Genomic DNA, 21,426 nt, shown 5'->3' with positions numbered 1-21,426 from the left:
GGCCCATAGGTCACAGGAGGCAAGCAGCTGGAGTGGCCTGGCCCAGGCGACAAGCACACGGCGAACGAAGGGGAGAGAGGCTTCAGCATCTTCCCTGGGTGACCCCCATAGGGACTCAAAGTCGGGGTTACCCCAAACCACCAAGGGCTAAGGAAGGCGAGTTAGTAGTCACCCTCACAAGTCAGCCTGAAGGACACCTGGTTCCCACTTGGTTCATCCCAGCTACGCCCGGGTCACTCACCCTGCCATCAATTGTGAGTAAAAACCCTGAAAGACATCCTGCCTGTGTTGAGTCATTCTGCGCCTTGTGGTACTACGCACCTACACCGGGCCCTGGGGCTTGCCTCACTCTCAGGAGGCTATTCCAACTAACTGCACACACCATCAGCCCCAGGCGACCCTCAACCTGCAGTGGCGGTCCCCCCCACTGACCGCAATACTGAGAGTGGCGTCACGACAAGAAGAAGATCTCCTACCTGTGACAAGATACAGCCGAGTGGAGTCCCTGAAGGTAATGCACCGACACAACACCTGTGGGGCTTCACAAATCCTCTTAGTCCAAGGTCCAGGTGAGCACACAAGCCACAGGCATCAGTGCAGTAGATGGCTGTTGCATGTGGGAAACAGGAAGCAAAGAAGAGTAAACCTAACCCCTTCACCTCTGAGCCTGGTTTTCACCTTCATGGCTCTGGCAATTTTTTCAATTCTGACCAGTGTCACTTTATGATGTAATAACTCTGGAACGCTTCAGTGAATCCACGATTCTGAGACTGTTTTTTGTGATATAATGTACTTCATGATAGTTATAAATTTAGAACAATATTTTTAAAAATATCAGATGGTTTCCATCTATATCTTCGAACTACGTGATTCAAGTGGAAACCCAAACCGATCCATTCACTATAATGAGGCAGCAGAGTTACTCCGGAGTTCGAATAGCATCTGTTCAGCGGTGTCCGTCTTTTCAAAGGCGAATAAAACTGTTGTTGACCGTTTTTTTTAACACGCCTAAAAAGACGTGTAAAAACATGGACACCGTCAGACCACAGGCCAGACAGGAGGTCAAAGTTACTTCATCTGCCTCATTACAGTGAATTTTTCGTTAGGAATGTAGTCCGAATCACGTTTTTCAGACATTTAAACGTAATCCACATTGTTTTTTGATACTCTCATCATAGCACACAGGATAAATGTGAGCCACGCCATACTGTGATCTTTGGGAGGCAGAATGAACAAATCAACAGCAGTTGAAGAATTGGGTGTGTTTATTTATTTTTTTCACACCGTTCACTTTGAAGTATAAGAAATGTATTCCTCAAATCAGTACCCATTACAGCGATATCAGATTTATATACACTGGAGATCAAAATTAGAGAACAATGTATGTTCACTTGATTTTTTCAGAAATAATGTACCATATTTTTCGGACTATAAGACGCACCGGACCATAAGACTCACCCTGGTTTTAGAGGAGGAAAATAGGAAAATAAAATATTAAGCAAAAAATGTGGTCATGACACACAGTTATGGGGCGAGGATCTACTGCTGACACTGTTATGGGGGTAATGTCCCCAAATTCTCTACTAAGGTACCCCATCCTGGTAATGATCCTCCTGCCTTGTATATGATCCCCATCCTTGTATATATGTCCATCATCCTGGTACAACCCCCATCCTGAAATATACCCCCATCCTGATAAATACCCCTATCCTGCTATATACCCCTATCCTGATATATACCCCATCACCCCATCCTGATATATATAACCCCATCCTGATATATACCCCATCCTGATATATATCCCATCCTGATAAATACCCCTATCCTGCTATATACCCCCATTCTGATAAATACCCCCATCCTGCTATATACCTCCATGCTGCTATATAGCCCCATCCTGCTATTATAGCCCCATCCTGCTATATACCCCCCTCCTGCTATATACCCCCATCCTGCTATGTACCCCCATCCTGCTCATATACCCCCATCCTGGTATATGGCCTGTATCCTGTAGCACAGAAAACAATAAACAGTTATACTCACCTTTCCTCACTCCAGCAGCATTGCTCATCCTCCTGTCTGTGTCAGCAGCAGCGCCGCTGACCTGTGTGGGGCCGGTCACTGTCCCCTACAGCATCGTGATGTCCTCCTATCTGACTGCCCGCTGATGTGTGTGGAGAGTGGTGCATACAGCGATGACATCATCCCTGTGCTCATCGCTCTCTACATAGATTAGCGGGTCGGCAGACAGGAGGACATTGCGATGTTGCAGGGAACGAGTGGTGAATATACCGTACTTATTCACTGCCCCCTGCGCTGATGATGATGCTCGTGGGGCAGTGAATATAGCCACAAATGATCAATCCAGGCTATAGTTGCCAGGGGTGATCACACGGGCCCGCTGTTTACTATGCGCACAGCCCCCGCCCATCATTCCGCCCACCTGTCAGCATCGGCTTCAGTGCTGAGAGATGATGGGCAGGAGGATGCATGCATATGAAATGAGCGGGCCCACGTGGTTACGGTAGGCGCTGCTACAGCCTGCGCATGCTGCCGATGACCCGCTCCACCGCAGCACCCTTATTTCCCGCAGCCCTACATTCAGACTATAAGATGCACCCCGCAACAGTGTTTTCCAAAAGATCCAAAGTCTCTCACACTGCTCTGGTGTGATTTTGGTGCACTCTTCTTCCAGTCTCTTCCACAGTTCTTTGACTGTTGTGGGTTTCTTGGCCATAACTCCAAAGATTGTCCAGAGGTTTTCTATTGGGTTTAGATCAGGACTGTTCATTTCATTGTTTCAATGTTTTCTGCTTCAAGGAACTGCCAAGTATGGAACCATGCATTGTTGAAGAAGGTTCTGATACACACTTGCATTCACTCTGTCATGTACTTGTAGCTGTATGAGAGGTCCAACTGCTGCTGCACAAAACATTCCCCAAACCATGACACTTCCTCTACCTCCTTTCACTGACTTCATAACACACTTTGGGTTCAGTCTTTCCCCAGTTTGTCGACAAACATAATATTTGCCATCAGACCCAACTAACTTAAACTTCACTATCACTAAAATGAACTGTGGACCACTTCTCCTCTGTTCACATAACATGGTCCTGACCAAAGATGAGTCTAGCTTTTTGATTCTTGCTAATGAGAGGTTTGGTCACTGCAGAGTGGGCTTACAGTCCAAATGCTCTTAAATATTGTGACACTGTATGATGAGACAGATCCTCACCCTGTTCAGTGCTGAACTGGCGAGCAATTCCAGGTGCAATGTTGAAATGATTACCCATGGATATTCTCCACATTATCCTATTCTCTATTACATTTGTCTTTTGAGGGTGACCAGCCTTCTTGAGAGACTTGACAGAGTTTGTGATGTTGTAAAGATGCAATATTCTCAAAATCAAATTGGAACGACCAACTTCTCTTGCTATGGCTGATAGGGTCATTCTTTTGGCCTTCAACTGGTCAACCTGCTGCCGGAGGGTTTCAGTCACTCTGGAATGGCACACCATTTTTGTAAAGTCAATGCAAACTAGAAAGTTAGGCTGCCAGTTACATAGGGTTTGTCAGATAATTAAAGAAATTAGCACCAGGTGCCAGATTAACACCTATGACCTGCAGGTATCTGAAAGTGTTCTCTAATTTTGATCAGTGTTGTTTTTCATTTATCTAATTTACATTTTAAGTATGTGCTTTGAAATAAATTCAATTTATGAAATATCCATAAAATACTGCTAGTTTACTCATGTTAAGATATAATCACATAGGGCTACAAAATCACCTTAAGATTTAGGAAATTGTGTGTTGTTCTCTTATTTTGATCTTCAGTGTAGGATTTTTTGGTTTGGCTACTATCACACTAAGGCTATGTGCGCACGTTGCATACTAGCCCTGCAGAAATTTCTGCAGCGATCTGAAGAGCACATGTGCGCTTTAGATCGCTGCAGAAATGTCCGTAGTGAGCGCCGATTCCATGCGCTCTGCCTGCAGCTCCTGCCATAGACAGAGCAGGAGCTGCCGGCAAAGCGCAGGAAAGAAGTGACATGTCACTTCTTTTTACGCAGCGCTTCGGCAGTAGCCGAAGCGCTGCGCTCTTAAACGCCACGTGCGCACGGCCCCTGCACAATCTCCATAGACTGTGCAGGGGACGCAGGACGCATGCAGTTACGCTGCGCTACAAAGCGCAGCGTAACTGCATGTATTTGCGCAACGTGCGCACATAGCCTTAAAGTGCTTTTTAACAAAATTAAGTTTTTTTGCATCACCGAATTTTGAAGGCTATAGTTTTGTTTTTCTGCCGACAGAGTGATGGGAGGGCTTGTTGTTTGCTGGATGAGTTGGAGGGTTTTTTTGGTGTCATTTTGGGCCACATAATATTTTTTGATCGCTTTCTCTTCCATTTTTTGTGAGGCAAAATAAAGAAAAAACAGCAATTTAGGTTTTGGGGGTTTTTTTACGCCATTCACTGTGTCATAAAAGCGAAAAGACAGCTTCATTATTCAAGTCAGTACAAATACAGCAATACATTGATATAGTTTTTTATGTTTTGCTATTTATATATAATAAAAATAATTTTATAGAAAAAACTTTTTGTTTGGTTCTGCTGTATTTTGAGGGCTATAGATGTTTTACTTTTTTGCTATATATGGTGGCTTATGTTTTGCAGGACAAGATGATATTTTTAGTGGTACCATTTTTATTTATATACAGTGAAGGAAACATGTATTTGTTCCCTTGCTGATTGTGTAAGTTTGTCTTCTGACAAAGCCATAAACAGTCTATAATCTTAAGGGTAGGTGAATTTTAACAGTGAAAGATAGAAAATCCAAAATAAAATCCAAAAATTCACGTTCTATACATTTTAGAAATGTATTTGCATTTTGCATAGACAAATAAGTATTTGATCCCTCTGGCAAACAAGACTTACTACTTGGTGGCAAAACCCTTGTTGTTTGACCACATATGGGGTGTTGGTGTAATCAACAGACATTGCATAACAAATTGTATATTCTGTTTTCGCCAGATACCCTTGTTAAAATGTTTACATTTGTGGCAAATGCAGCATGTCTGTGGCAAAAAAGTATTTTTTCATTTTCACAGCTCAATATTATAAAATTCTGTGAAGCACCTGGAGGTTTAAGGTGCTCACCAAACATCTAGATAAATTCCTTGAGGGGTCTAGTGTGACGCACGTGACTAGCAGGGTCTACCCGATACCTGGTAAACCCCCAGAAGATATAATAACACACTGGGAACACAGGGGTCATGATACAACGGAGGTCATTGCCGCAAGGGAGAGGGATGAAGGGAGACCTACTGAACTTGCCTCAAGCTAATTACTGAGCTCCCTAGCGTCCTTATACAGGTTATAGCAACTTGTCACCAAGCCGGATACCTTAGGCCCTCAGCTGGCCCTACACTCACTCTGGCTAGTGAGCAGGCGGACTAGATCACTAGACTTGCCACTACAATAAACATAGTGGTAGGAATACAAACGGGGAAATAGCTATGCAAAGGAAAAACACTTCAGGTGGTTTCAGTGCAGCAAACACCACTGCTGCACACAACAAGACAAACCACTTCCAGAGCAGGCTCCTTCCAAAGTGGACCACATGGAAATGAGATATTCAGTTTCTATCACAGGCATCATGTGATCAGATCACATGACCGAAGTAGTAAAAGGGAGTGATCCCAAAGAGCCGCACGTGAGATAGGAAGCTACAGCCAGCAGCCAGGCAGGAAAGGGTGCTTAACCCTTACAGCACCAAGGCGATGTGACCTTCTGACACCAGATTCACCCAGGGTCTCCCCCGAGGGAGATACTCATGGCATCTAGTTTCCAAAATGGGGTAATTTCTGGGGAGTTTCCACTGATTAGGCACATTGGGTGCTCTCCAAATGCAACATTTCTCCTGCTAACCATTCCAGACAATTTTGAATTCCAAGAATCTAATGACGCTCCTTCCCTTCCAATTGGGTATTTTCTGTCACATAGGCCCCTCACAAAGACTTCAAATGTGATGTGGTCCCTATAAAAAATGGTTTTGTATATTTTGGTGAAAAAATGAGAAATGATAATGTTGCGGGCGGGGGCAGCTGCCGCTTCTCTGGGCCCGCTCGGATCTGGGTTTGCTGCTGCGGCTCGAGTGGTGACAGGACCCGGATTCGCACGGCCGGCCGTCCTCACAACCATCAGAAAGGGGGGAATATTTACAGGGGAGTTGTCGTGTCGGTGACACCCCCCATGGGTTGCGGTGAGGGATGGTGACACTGCCGATTCTTGCTGATGAGGCGCCTGGGGCTGATAGAGCATAGCAGCAAGATGGGTTCCCCTCCATGGGTAGGGGAGGTGTAGTCCCGGGGCCCGTGGTCGGTACAGGGGAGTAATGGCTGCTGGAAGTGGTGTGCCGGGTTGGACCAGGGGGCAATGGTGTACTCACAGTTCAGTAATCTCACACAAGTCCAGTGGTAAACCAAGTTGCCAGTGACCGGCTGCCATTGGAGGGTGTATTTGTGTCCCACACCCGGGTTTAGTAAACAGGTGTCCCTTCCTCCTGCACTCTGTGTTTGTCTCTTCTGTCGGACGACTCTGCATGGAACGGGGAAGTCCACTCCCGGTACGGCGTTTGATTAGGAGCTGTGGCCCGCGAAATATGACCCTTGGGATTTCTGTGGGTTCTGACGGACACCCTATCCCGTTTCGCTCTCTGGGCTTCGGGAGAACAAGGCCTGAAAACTCGTCCTCTGCTAGTTGATTAACAAGGGGCATGCAACCTTCCTCGTCCTAGGGTCCAGGCACCACATCTGTGCATGGCCTCCGAACCGGATTCCCTGTGCTGTCGGCACCAGCGGGCTACAACCCTTCCCTGGTCCACTTAAGGTCTCCCGCGACCGGATCTCTATTGCCTGTGGCCCTGTTTACTGTCTGCCACCTAGTCGGGTAGTCCAAGGGGGCCTACTCACTTGAACTGACAGCTCCACTGAACTTCACTCCTCCACTGTTCAAACTCAAACTTAAACTTAAACTGACGTGTTCCCGCCTCTGACACCTCAGGACCCCTAGGTGGGCATTCTCATCCGTCTCATCCCGCCCACTGGTGGGTCCTTATTATCATGAGGGGGTGGCTAGGCTTTAATGGCTGTGTGTTGTACCTGGGTGTGGCTTTTTGGTGGGAACAAGGAGGGTAAACACTTTTGTGACTACCTGGTTTTGCCAGGGCGTCACACTCCCCCTTGGTTGAATACAGCCTGTCCTTGGGCTGTCCGGCCACTGACGTTTATTTTTTCAGCTTCTGAAATCAGAAAAAATGGTAACAAACATATAAAACATTGAAAACAATTTAAAACTTTTCGTCCCTTACGGGAGGCACATCACTTGAACGTTGCAATAAACAAACAAACAGCATCTCCTTCTTCACTTTCACCCGCCACCCAAAACATCTGAACCCACCCTCGGTGCCACCGCTAGTCACAGGTGTCACACCGTCCCGAGTTCCTGTGGGTGTCCAGAATTTCCGGGTAAAAGTCCCTTACCCGCCAGTCCACCTCAAGAGTTCCATTGTCCGGAACCCTTGGCCTGGAGGTTAGCCACCGGTTTTGTTAGTGACTGGGCTTCGGCCGACTCTACCACAGGCCCTTCCTCTAACCAACCTCTCCAGAGGCATTTCAGTCCTGGTGGTGGAGTAACAAGAAGGTAAATGGGAGTTATTTACAAGGCACAAGAACGTTTTTGGTTGGCTTCGCCAGTCCTGAAGCCATGGTCCATGTTAACTCTTAAAACAGGGGAAAAAAAGCAGTAAACTAAAGAAGGGTAGCCGATATCCGCTACATACTCCTTTTATTCATGTAAGGGACGGTGGGAGGCGAGGCATGGTGTTTCATTCCCCACCACCCACTTTTTGATGTCCAGGGCAAACCACGCTCGCTCTCCACAATGCCGGGTGTGGCTCACCATATCCCCAGGTTCCAGATTACGGTCTCGGTGGCCGGTTGGCAGGTGCGGGGCTACATCCCTCTGGGATACAAAAATTTCAGAATCCAATCCCGGTTAGTAGATAAAACCCCACCCTTTCTGGGGGTCAAAATATCGGACCTGTCCTCTGTAGGTCGGGCCCTGGACCCGGAAGGTAGCCTGCCACAGGTGGTCTTTCTCTATATAAGTGCGGGCAAGCACATCCGCTTTACGCTTCTCTCAGGCAGCGATCTCCCTGCGCAGCTGCTGTTGCTGCCGTTCCCAGTACGGGGCACGAGTTCCGTGCTCCGCCTCCTGCTCGGGAGCCAGGCCCACTCGGATGCCCTCAGCGCCAGCGACGACCGGCCTCTTACTCTGCTGTGGGCCCCATCGATCAGTGGCCTGCTCTGTCTCTCTGCAGGTACATCCCGGTTGCTCCACAGCCGGGACGGGGTACTTGGGAGTGGCTGGCGCCGCGGCTGGGGTAGACTTCTGGTCAAGTGCCGCCTCCGTTGCAGCCAGGCGGCCTGCCGGAGCCGACGTCATCACTGTTGCGGCCGGGCGGACTGCCGGAGCCGACATCATCACTCTTGCAGCCGGGCGGACTCCTGTGGCCGACGTCATCACTGTTGCGGCCAGGTGGACTGCCGGGGAAGACGTTCTCAGGGTTGCGGCTTGGCTCAGGGCCGGATGGGATATCATCAGGGTTGCGGTCTGGCTCGGGGCCGGGACGGGTGCTGGATCGGTGGTGTAAGCGAGGCCCGAGGTCCCTGATGTTGGGTCCTTCTCCGTAGACAAGACGGGTTCCGCTACCGCTGACTGGGATAGCGGGTTGATCCGGGCACTGGCCGTGGACACGGGTGACAAGGGAGGTGACATAGCGGACAAGGGCAGGCCGGACCCCTCAGCCGAGACGGCCGGTTCCTGGGGAAGATAGGAGCATGGGTCACTGCTTACCCACTTCTCTGAGGCCATCTCCATCTCACGTGCACGGACAGCTGCGGCCAGGCCCTTCATTTTGGTCGTCCACCTCGTCAGGATGAAGTGAGCTTGGGCCTGGATCCTTCGGCACATCTTCTCCATCTGCTCCTCAATCCAGTCGGTGGTCCCAGGAATGGGACCCTCCACAGTCTTGTTGCCAGACGGCTGAGACATCCTGCCAATTGGGTATCCAGGAATGGAATTTTGCAGAGTCCTGGTGTCCCTGCCCTTTATTTTCTCGGATCACATGCCGCTCCTTCTTACCATCCCCCTTGGTTTTTCGACAGTAGTCTCGCGGGACCCACTGTCCCTTGCACTCCCTGCTTTGGGAGTCACCAGGTTCCGCCCGCGTTCTTAGGGGACGGGGCTTCAACTTTGCGCCTTTTTCAGGGAAATAGATGATGGTGTTGTTGTTTTGGCGCCAAAGATGGTGGGAAAGATGGCGGCAGTTCAAAATTTTGCAACAATTCACGGTCTACTATTCAAAAGAAGGCGCATGTCATCCAATTCTACAGATGGGGTAGGAATCCTGTTCGTGACGCCAGGTTCAGGTTGTTGCGAGCGGGGGCCACTGCTGCTTCTCTGGGCCCACTCGGATCCGGGTTCGCTGCTGCGGCTTGAGTGGTGACCGGACCCGGGTTCGCACGGCCGGCCGTCCTCATGACCGTCAGAAAGGGGGGAATATTTACAGGGGAGTTGTCGTGTCGGTGATGCCCCCCGTCGGTTGCGGTGAAAGATGGTGACACCGCCGCTGCCTGGTGATGAGGCGCCTGGGGCTGATGGAGCGGGGCAGCAAGATTGGATCCCCTCCATGGGTAGGGGAGGTGTAGTCCCGGGGCCCGTGGTCGCTACACGGGAGTAATGGTTGCTGGAGGTGGTGTGCCGGGTTGGACCGGGGGGCAATGGTGTACTCACAGTTCAGTAATCTCACACAAGTCCAGTGGTAAACCAAGTTGCCAGTGACCGGCTGCCGTTGGAGGGTGTATTCGGGTCCCACACCCAGGTTTAGTAAACAGGTGTCCCTTCCTCCTGCACTTTGTGTTTGTCTCTTCTGTCAGACGACTCCATATGGAACGGGGAAGTCCACTCCAGGTATTGAGTATGTTTGGGAGCTGTGGCCCGCGAAATCTGACCCTTGGGATTTCTGTGGGTTCTGACGGAGACCCTATCCCCTGCGTTGAGCTTCCGTTTCGCTCTCTGGACTTCGGGAGAACAAAGCCTGAAACCTCCTCCTCTGCTGGTTGATTAACAAGGGGCATGCAACCTTCCTCGTCCTAGGGTCCAGGCACCCCGTCTGTGCACGGCCTCCAGACCGGATTCCCGCTGTCGGCACCGGCGGGCTACAACCCTGCCCCGGTCCACTTAAGGTCTCCCGCGACCGAATCTCCGTCGCCTGTGCCCCTATTCACTGTCTGCCACCTAGCCGGGTAGTCCAAGGGCCCCTACCCCTGACTACACTTGAACTGACAGCTCCACTGAACTTCACTCCTCCACTGTTCAAACTCAAACTTAAACTTAAACTGACGTGTTCCCGCCTCTGACACCTCAGGACCCCTAGGTGGGCTGTTCTCATCTACGTGATCCCACCCACTGGTGTGTGTTGAGACACGGGGGTCAGTGGGTGCTCTCGTCCGCTGGCCCAGCCACCTTTAGAAAGACAGCATGGCCCAGGGCTCATCCGAACTGAACGCCTGACCTCCTTAACCGTGGGCGGAACACTACTCAGACAACACAGGGTGAGGGAATCACAATAATAATACTTTATTGGATCCCCAAACAATTAACAGCACATGGCACATAACCAGCAAAACCACAGAATATAACCGCCAACAGTTTCTCACCCTTCCGTTGGCTCACCAGGGATTTAGAATGTCTGTGCCTCAGAGCTTCAAGGGCTACTTACTCCAATCCAGCAGTACCCCGCTTTCGGCGGGCACCCACCGAGAATGGAATAAAGCCAGATTTAGGAAGCTGGCTGAGGTCTGCAAAGTCTGTAGCCAGGTGACCAAATTGTCCCAACCTAGGTTTCTTCCTTAAGTAGTCTCTGGTATGATGATGTGATATAATCCTGGCAGCCGGAGTCGAAATCCCTAGACTGCAGTTATGGTCTCCAATCGGAATCGGAGCCCCTAGATTGAAGCCATGTAGCCAAGTGATTGTCTAGTCGGAGCCAAAGTCCCTAGACCGAGTCCACAAGGCATCCTGGTTCTGATCCCCTAGACAGCTCCTAAGAGCTTAGACTGGATTATGCAACATCCATCAACCCTGGTGACTCCAAGAAGTCCCCCTTCATAGCCAGAGCCTTCCCTTAGGATATACTGTGCCCTTATCGGATTGGTTGTACAAAGTTGCTTCTCTTATTGTATGAATTTCAAGCTGCATGGTTAATGTTCATTTAAATGATGTGGACAGAAAGACTGAGGATATTTACATGCAGTCTGCAATCCACAGACTAGACAATGGCCACTGAGGTAATTTACATTAGATTAGCAATACACAACTACATTACAATGAATGCTCAGAAGGGTCTGGCAGAAACAATAGTTTAGCAAGCATGAGTTAACACACAGAAGAACAATACGTCTGGCTAATGTAAGAAATTTAACCCACGACACACATTGAAAAAGTCTGTGTTGTCACAGTGTGTCCTTATTATCATGAGGGGGTGGCTAGGTTTTAATGGCTGTGTGTTGTACCTGGGTGTGGGTTTTTGGTGGTAACAAGGAGGGTAAACATTTTTGTGAGTACCTGGTTTTGCCAGGGCGTCACAATAATCTTTTAACTCTTCTACGTTCCTAACAAAAAAAAAATATGCTTCAAAAATTGTGCTGATGTAAATTAGACATGTGGTAAATGTTATTTATTAATTATTATTCTCTGGTTTGAGGGTATAAAAATTCAAGGTTTGAAAATTGCAAAATTTTCATTATAAACACCATAAAAAAGTGCCTCAAGTGCAATAGGTGAGGTAGCTGACTGTAACCTGAAAATGTATAGAAATTCCTTGTTTATATCAGATTAATAGGGACATAGTGTATATTCTTCGCATTATTATGGTTACCTTATCTCCTTCCTGCTATGTTTAGTGGGGAAGGACTTTTGAATATGTAGTATTATATGATATTGATCAGGAGTAGATAGGTTATTTATACAAATACCATTAGAGATATAGTAAATACAGTTAGCTACCTGACCTATTGCATTGGCGGCACCTTTGTGTGGTTTTTATAATGTATATTTGGTTTAGCTGTTTATATAAAGATACTAGTTGTAGCACCTAGCATTGCCCAGGATAGTAACTGTCTCTCGGTCTCTCTCCCAGTCTCTGTCTGTTTGTTTCTGTCTGTCTCTTTGTCTGTCTGTCTGTGTGTCTCTCTGTGTATTGGTCTCTGTGTGTGTCTGTGTGTGTCTCTGTGTTGTCTCTGTGTGTCTGTCTCTGTGAGTCTGTCTCTGTGAGTTTGTCTCTGTGAGTTTGTCTCTATCCATGTGTGTCTCTGTCTCTATCCATGTGTGTCTCTGTCTCTATCCATGTCTGTCTGTCTGTGTCTATCTCTCTGTCTGTCTCTCTCTACCTCTGTGTCTGTCTCTCTCCCTGTGTCTGTCTGTCTCTCTCTCTCTCGCTCTGTGTATGTCCCTCTCTGTCTCTGTGTCTGTCTGTCAGTCTCTTTCCCTGCCTGTCTCGTTGCAGGTCTGCCTCTTTCCCCCTCTGTCTCTTTCCCCATCTGTCTCGTTCCAGGTATGTCTCTTTCCCCCTCTGTCTCTTTCCCCCTCTGTCTCGTTCCAGGTCTGTCTCGTTCCCCATCTGTCTCTTTCCCCGTCTGTCTCTTTCTAGGTCTGTCTCATTCCTGGTCTGTCTCTTTCCCCGTCTGTCTCTTTCCCTGTATGTCTCTGTATGTCTTTGTCTGTTTCTCTCTGCCTTTCTCTCTCTGTCTGTTTCTTCCCCTGTTTGTCCCTTTCCCTGTCTGCCTCTTTCCCTGTATGCCTCTTTCCCTGTCTGTCTGCCTTTTTCCCCTGTCTGTCTATGTCTGTTTGTCTGTCTGCCTTTTTTCCCTGTCTATCTATGTCTGTTTGTTTCTTTCTTTCCCTGTCTGCCTCTATCTGTCTGTCTGTCTCTGTCTCTTTCCCCGTGTGCCTTTCTGTCTGTCTCTGTCTGGCTGGCTTTTTTTTCCTATCTGTATCTGTTTGTCTCTGTCTATTTCCCTCTCTGTCTGTGCCTGTCTGTGTGTGCCTGTCTGTCTGTCACTCATTCTGTCTCTCAGTCTGTCTCTCTGTCTCTATCCGTCTCCTCACTGACATCATATTACCTCACACAGAAGCTTCTTATACTAACAATTTCCTTTGTTCCTATAGCAACCAATCACAGCTGCTATTAATAGTCTGTAGCTCGCAGCTCCATTGACTTTAATGGAGGCATTTTTTTGGAGAGTAACTGTAAAGCGCGGTGTTAAAGTTTCCTGTCTAAACATAGTCTATCACGTTCTCTGAGTCACATGGGCATCTGTGCAAAATTTTGTGATTGTAAATGCGACGGTGCGGATTTCTTTAGAGGATATACATACATACACATACATACACTCAGCTTTATGTATTAGATATGAAAGATTTTTAATCAAACAGAATTTTTTGAAATGTGTTATTTTTTTATCTTTCTGCCTGTACTTTACAGTAAAATATTTAGATGAAATGCTGAATATGGAATGACATATAGGGTGATGAGATTTTTGATGTTTGTTTATTTGTATGTTAATAATTTTTGTGTTTGCATATTTTTGTTGAAAATTATTTAAAGGGTTGGTACAACAACTAAAGTGTCCTTTCTAAATACAGTATCTATCTTTACAAACTAACCAATATCGTCCTATGCGTCATTATATATTACCCTACACTTCTCCCTATCTAGCTAATCCCTAAATGTGTTAAATTACTACACTTCCTGTGAGGTTTTATTTGTAGATAGTCTCAAATGTGGTGTCACAGGAGGCTCGGGCTGCACTCATAGCCTGCAGCATCTATTGCTCCTTTTGGAACAAGATGTTATCAGGGGCAATACCGGAGTTACTTCCAAGTTTCTTGCATCGCCGTCCCATCTAACAACGTCTTGGATCAATGATTCACGCTGTAGGAGCTGTATGTGCACCAACAGCACTCTGCATCCATCTGTTCTCCTGTTAGTGATGTGTTGGTCGTGAATGATCCGACAAAAAGATCCGGCTCCCTGCTGTGACTGACAGGAGCCAAATCTCTAGTGAGAGCCACTAAATTCTCTAAACGGCTCTTTTTGCCGCTGAAACGCCGCCCACCCGCGGCTAAACCCCACACACTCAACAATGTAATTGGTCCCTTGTAAGTGGACGGGGTTTAGCCGCGGGTGGGCGGGGTTTCAGCGGCGTTACTATAATCTTAAATATGTGTTCACCTGGGGTGAACACATATTTAATAGGGAGCCAAGAATGATCCGAATGAGCCAGCTCTTTTTGGTGAGTGGAGCCATGGGAACCGGATCACCAAAAAGAGCCGGACTGCCCATCACCAGCTGCTGCAGCATGTGAGAAAGATGATGTCAGGGGTGGAGATAGAAGCAGTGAGTGACACTAGAGGGGCTCAAGAACTTTTAGCAGTGCCCTAAAACGAACTGTCATACTCAATCTCAGATTTTTTTTTAGATACTGACCTTATCTCTTTAGGGTCCTCCTTACTATTCTGTGACAAAGGGAATGTATCACTATTATGTATTTTATTTGGTAAATTAAACCAGAAAGTGGCATGTATTCCTGTTTTATAGTTTAGTTGTTTTATGATTTTATGTTTATATACATATACATAGTAAGTTTGGACACACCTCATTCAAAGAGTTTTCTTTATTTTCAGGACTCTGAAAATTGTAGATTCACATTGAAGACATCAAAACTATGAATTAACACATGTGGAATGAAATACTTAACCCCTTCACGACCATGGACGGATATATCCGTCATGGAGCGTGTCCCGTTAAGCCCCGCCCCCTGCCGCGGGCAGGTGGCGGCGGTCGGCACACATATCAGCTGTTTTCAACAGCTGACGTGTGCCTGCATGTTGCGAGTGGAATCGCTTCCACTCGCAACATTTAACCCCTTAAATCTCACTGCCAAAGTCTGGCAGCGAGATCTATATGCGCGCGGCCATGATTTTTACTTGCCGCCACCGGAAGTCACATGCGTGATCATGTGACTTACGGTGGTTGCCATCGTAGCACAGGGTCATGTGATGACGCCTGCAGCTATGAAGTTTCACTTTCGTTTTCCCTCGGCCGAGAGCAGAGAGAAACAGGAAGTGACTGAATCTGCTGTTTACAGCTATATAGCTGTGATCAGCAGATAGATAAGAGCGATCGGATTGCTGATCGCTGTAGCCCCCTAGGGGGACTAGTAAAATAAAAAAAAAAATTTAAAAAAAGTTTAAAAAACCACAAAAAACTAAAAGTTCAAATCACCCCCCTTTCCCCCCATTGAAAATTAAAGGGTTAAACAATAAATAAATATATACACATATTTGGTATCGCCGCGTTCAGAAATGCCGGATCTATTAAAATATAAAATCAATTCATCTGATTGGTAAACGGCATAGTGGCAAAAAAATTCCAAACGCCAAAATTACGTTTTTTGGTCGCCGCAAGTTTTACAAAAAATGCAATAACAGGCGATTAAAACGTAGCATCTGCGCAAAAATAGTACCATTAGAAACGACAGCTCGAGACGCAAAAAATAAGCCCTCACTGAGCCATAGATCCCAAAAAATGAGAACTCTACGGTTGTTGGAAAATGGCGCAAAACGTGCGCCACTTTTATTGGACAGGCTTGTGAATTTTTTTAACCCCTTAGATACAAGTAAACCTATACATGTTTGGTGTCTACAAACTCGCACCGACCTCAGGCATCATACTAACACATCAGTTTTACCATATAGTGAACACCGTGAATAAAACATCCCAAAAACTATTGTGCCATCACACTTTTTTTGCAGTTTTTCCATACTTGGAATTTTTTTGCTGTTTTCCAGTACAGCATATGGTAAAACTTATGGCTTCATTTAAAAATACAACTTGTCCCGCAAAAAACAAGCCCTCATATGGCAAGATTGACAGAAAAATAAAAAAGTTACGGCTCTCGGAAGAAGGGGAGCAAAAAACAAAAACGCAAAAACGGAAAGTGCCCTGGGGCTGAAGGGGTTAAAGTGTGAAACAATTGAAAATATGTCTTATATTCTAGGTTCTTCAAAGCAGCCACCTTTTGCTTTGATTACTGCTTTGCACACTCTTGACATTCTCTTGATGAGCTTCAAGAGGTAGTCACCGGAAATGGTCTTCCAACAGTCTTGAAGGAATTCCCAGAGATGCTTAGCACTTGTTGGCCCTTTTGCCTTCACTCTGCGATCCAGCTCACCCCAAACCATCTCGATTGGGTTCAGGTCTGGTGACTGTGGAGGCCAGGTCATCTGGCGTAGTACCCTATCACTCTCCTTCTTAGTCAAATAGCCCTTACACAGCCTGGAGGTGTGTTTGGGGTCATTGTCCTGTTGAAAAATAAATGATGGTCCAACTAAACGCAAACCGGATGGAATAGCATGCCGCTGCAAGATGCTGTGGTAGGCATGCTGGTTCTGTATGCCTTCAATTTTGAATAAATCCCCAACAGTGTCACCAGCAAAGCACCCCGACACCATCACACCTCCTCTCCATGCTTCACGGTGGGAACTAGGAATGTAGAGTCCATCCATTCACCTTTTCTACAAAGACACGGTGGTTGGATCCAAAGATCTGAAATTTGGACTCATCAGACCAAAGCACAGATTTCCACTGGTCTAATGTCCATTCCTTGTGTTCTTTAGCCCAAACAAGTCTCTTCTGCTTGTTGCCTGTCCTTAGCAGTGGTTTCCTAGCAGCTATTTACCATGAAGGCCTGCTGCACAAAGTCTACTCTTAACACTTGTTCTAGAGATGAGAAGGTGTGTCCAAACATTTGGTCTGTACTGTATATATATATATATATATATATATATATATATATATATTTATATATATATATTCTATTTTTTATTTTTATATATTTGCTTTCTATGATAATGGGCCCTGCCATCTTGCCTGTGGTGAAGAGAGGGTGAGCTATAATTATTACCTATTGTGAAGAGTGCATTCTGTGAGCTCTGTATGTAGGTGTTACGTTTCATTGGTCTAACCTGTGATAATTATTCTCCTGGAAATAAAATTCTCCAAAATAGGAAACGTAAATTTAGTATGTTTGTTCAGTGGTAAGAAAGAATATTGCAAGATTTCAGGGAAGGATTATCATATATATACTGTAAATAGTGACATGGAAAATTACAAAAATGTGAACAATATGTATATTCATAAATATGATTAACGTAAAAACTTGATCTCATACAGTAGAGTATTTTCTAACTATTTTGAAATAATGGAAAATTTCAGATTTACCACAGCTTCTGGTCAATACTCCATCCTAATAAACAGAGATGGATCACACCTGTGTAAGTTGACATATATGTAACTTTGTTGTCCATAGTCAGGCTTCCTTTTTCCTTCAGCAGTTGCAGATATTACAAAGGCCACCAAATGGGACCAAAAATGCTGCATGTAACTTCAGTTCTGTTACACACATTGATTGTATAATTTCCATATACTGTACACTGGAGATCAAAATTAGAGAACAATGGAAGATCACTTGCTTTTTTTCAAAAGTAATGTAATCTATATTGATCAACATTTGAAGGGTTTTTGCAAGGGGTACACCATGCCACTAGATCAGTGTTTTACAAAAGATTTTTATTTTGCTCAAAAAGTGATGATCATAATTAGAGAACAGCAATGACTGTAAAACAGAGAAAGATTATACCCAAATTTTCTGAAGGTAACAACAGTCACCAATCAGTACAGTGTACAGGCCTTTGCTTTGAATGACTTCAGCACATCTGCGGCCACAGGACATCACTAGTCTCTCACACTGCTCTGGTGTGATTTTGGTCCACTCTTCTTCCAGTTTCTTCCACAGTTCTTTGACTGGTGTGGGTGTCTTGGCCATAACTTTGTCAACAAGGATTTTCCATAAGTTTTCTGTTGGGTTTAGATCAGGACTCTGGGGTGGCCATTTCATTGTTTCAATGTTTTCTGTTTCAAGGAACTGCTTTACATGTTTTGCTGTGTGACAGGGGTCATTGTCCTGCATGAAAATTGCTGGCTTATTGCGTGATGAACACAAGTAAGGAACCACGTGTTGTTGAAGAAGGTTCTGATACACACTTGCATTCACTCTGCCATATAGCTGTATGAGAGGTCCAACTCCTGCTGCAGAAAACATTCCCCAAACCATGAAACGTCCTCCACTACCTTTCACTGACTTCTTAACACACTTTGGGTTCAGTCTTTCCCAAGTTTGTCGACGAACATAATGTTTTCCATCAGACCCAAATAAATTAAACTTGCTTTCATCACTAAAATGAACTGTGGACCACTTCTACTCTGTCCACACAACTTGCTCCTCACCAATGGTGAGCCAAGTCTTTTGATTCTTTCTGCTAATGAGAGGTTTGGTCACTGCAGAGTGGGCTTTCAATTCAAGTGCTCTTAAATGTTGTGACACTGTATGACGAGACAGATCCTTACCCTGTTCAGTGCTGAACTGCCGAGCAATTAAAGCTGCAGTGTTGAAATGATTGCCCATGGAGAGTCTCCGCATTATCCTGTCCTCTCTTGCATTTGTCTTTTGAGAGCGACCAGCCTTCTTAAGGGACTTGAAAGAGTTATTGATGTTGTAGAGATGCAATATTCTAGAAATCACAGACTTAGAACAACCAACTTCTCTTGCTATGGCTGTTAGGGTCACCCCTTTGGCCTTCATCTGGATTACCTGCTGCTGGAGGGTTTCAGTCACTTTGGAGCTGCACACCATTTTTCAAAAGTCAGTGCAAACTGGAAAGTTAGGCTGACAGTTACATAGGGTTTGTCAGAGGAATTAAGGAAAATTAGCACCAGGGGCCAGATTAACACCAATAACTCGCAGGTATCTGAAAGTGTTCTCTAATTTTTAATCAGTGTTCTTTTTCACATATCTCATTTACATTTTTATTATGTGCTTAATAATAAATTCAGTTTATGAAATAAGCTTAAAATACTGCTAGTTTACTCATGCAGGGATATAATCACATAGGACTACACAATAACCTTAGGAAATTGTGTGTTGTTCTCTAATTTTGATCTCCAGTCTATAATGGACATTCTAAAATTTTCTGCTCAAAATTGTGACTGGTCTTGTATTCTTTTCTCTTACAGGTTCGAGCTAGTGCCATTGCTCAGGATGCAGATCAGAACTATGACTATGCCAGCAACAGCGTAATACTTCACTTAGATGTGGGGGATGAAGTCTATGTGAAGTTGGATGGTGGCAAAGTACATGGTGGGAACACAAACAAATATAGTACCTTCTCTGGATTCATCATCTATCCTGACTGAGGAGTTTTAGGAGCTGCAAACAATTTTCATGAACCCTTTAATCGCCAGAAAATTGCAGAGCAATGCTCCAGTAATCCATCACCTGCAAGACTTAACAATGTTGCTCCACATTACTTTTCCTCAGTGCTGACCTGTAGGACGTACCTTAACCCCTTTTCTGCTAGAAATTGCTAGTATGCCCAATGACATGGTGACTCATCTAGCAAATGAGAGGTCAAAGAAAAAAGTGACCACAGAAGCTTCTATCACGGGTGGCCAGAAATCAAGACTTATTTTTCTGATCCACCGAACCTATTTATATTTGCTGGTTATCAACCTTTCATCTTGGAGGTCATGAATAAATCAGTGTCACATCTTTTGTTGTCGTTGCAGGATATTGGAGCATGGGGGGCTAAACCTGGGGAAATATCTCATATGATTAAGGTGAACCATCTGTGTGCATGTGTGTAATTAACTGTTACTACGTATCAACATGGAGAAAACATATAAAAATATATAATTGATAGACCCTTTATATAAAAGAATAAAGCAGTCATCAGCTGATGGAGTATATTTTGCTAGAATTTTAAGTCCAATACATTTTCCAAGAGTCAAGTGGTCGTTATTTTTGCAGCTCTTAAATTCATTCTGGACAAATATCTAACTGCTATCGGTCCAAAAGTATTTTTTGTTTAACCCCAATATACTGTAACGCCAAGGTTGTATGTTTGTCAAGAGAAATATTCATCTGTATCTTCTTCACCTGGTTTTCAGAACATCGTTTCATAGTTCTTATGACCTTCATATCTGCATTCATCGCCTTTTCTCTAAAGCAAGCTCTTTCTTCTTCATGCCTTGTTCCATGAGCCAAAGTATGCAACATCTGACCATCAATGTGGCGGTAAAAGCAAGGTACTACAGGGGTACTAAAACAACACAGACTATTTGGAAATGTGCTTTCTCATTCAACCCAATCCTTGTGCACTCTTTACTTCTACAGCAGAAAAAGAGCAAAAAATCCTAGTTTGAAACCCAAATGTGTTATATAAATAATGACGTTTGTTGTATGTGTGTTGAGGAATAAATGGTTGAGTGTAATGTGCACAATGGAACCTGAGTGCCTCGTCCCACTCCTGATCAGTGAGACAGAGAAGGGGTATGCATCAAGTGTTGTTTTGACTCTGGCACTGAAAGTAGTGCTCTACCTGTGCATGCCGCTGGGTTCAAGCCTCCACCTCTCTGTCCCATGTCTCTGTGTTGTGCAGCGTGAAATATTGGAGTGTTTTGTACTACTAACAATAAAACACACGTGATTCCAAACCATTTATGAGGAGTCCATGTCTCTAAGCTTAAACACTAAACATGTAGCTGGGATGATTTCGGATGATTTAGGATAACCTGCACTTTCAGGGGGTTGGATCCGATGGCCCTTGAGGTCCCTTCCAACTCTACCATTCTATGATTCTATGAATATAGAAACACAATAAAAAGCCATGTTATACTTCTTACCTTTTAACTTCATTCTTCATTATTTTCAATATGCCCAGTTTCCTGTAAACTGCAGTTAAGGTGCCCTCATAAGGAACCCCTTATGAAAAAAAGGCTAGCCTTATCCCTTTCAAGAAGATAATGAAATAAGAAAACAAAGTCAAAATATGTGGGTGGTGAGCTAAGTAAAAATAGTGAAGAAAATGTGAACAAAACAATTTTTGAACAAAAATGTGGTGTCTCTGTATATTAGTAAATATGGGAAATGAAATAATGTTCACATGGTGCCCTTGACATACGAGCCAGACTATATTGTATCAAGGGAAGAATAAAATTGGGCAAGAGTATTAGCTAATGGGCAACCTGATTTATACTAGGATAAAAAAAAGTCTGTTTAACAACTGTATTAAAAATAAAGTTGTGCATCATAAGTTATAAACTGATCAGCTATAATATTTCTTCAGTGAAAAAACTGATTTAGCTGGATGAATTCTTTTATGCATTATGGTATGTGTAGTACCCA

At 45.0% G+C, this 21,426-nt stretch overlaps 1 protein-coding gene across 1 annotated transcript in view; it reads left to right on the top strand.

The window, feature by feature from the left end:
• C1QL4 (complement C1q like 4) overlaps window positions 1–20,738 on the top strand; it is a 263,397-nt gene extending 242,659 nt beyond the window's left edge. The window contains exon 2 of the mRNA XM_075334412.1: window positions 19,257–20,738. Coding sequence (XP_075190527.1) covers window positions 19,257–19,436 — 180 coding nt within the window. The 3' untranslated portion in view covers window positions 19,437–20,738. The remainder of the gene's footprint in view (window positions 1–19,256) is intronic.
• Window positions 20,739–21,426: the final 688 nt, after the last annotated feature.

This window comes from Anomaloglossus baeobatrachus, chromosome 2, assembly GCF_048569485.1.
Source record: "Anomaloglossus baeobatrachus isolate aAnoBae1 chromosome 2, aAnoBae1.hap1, whole genome shotgun sequence".
In the NCBI taxonomy this organism is placed as follows: domain Eukaryota; kingdom Metazoa; phylum Chordata; class Amphibia; order Anura; family Aromobatidae; genus Anomaloglossus; species Anomaloglossus baeobatrachus.
The sequence above is the reverse complement of the archived record's forward strand: the minus strand, read 5'-3'. Positions and strand labels throughout refer to the sequence as shown.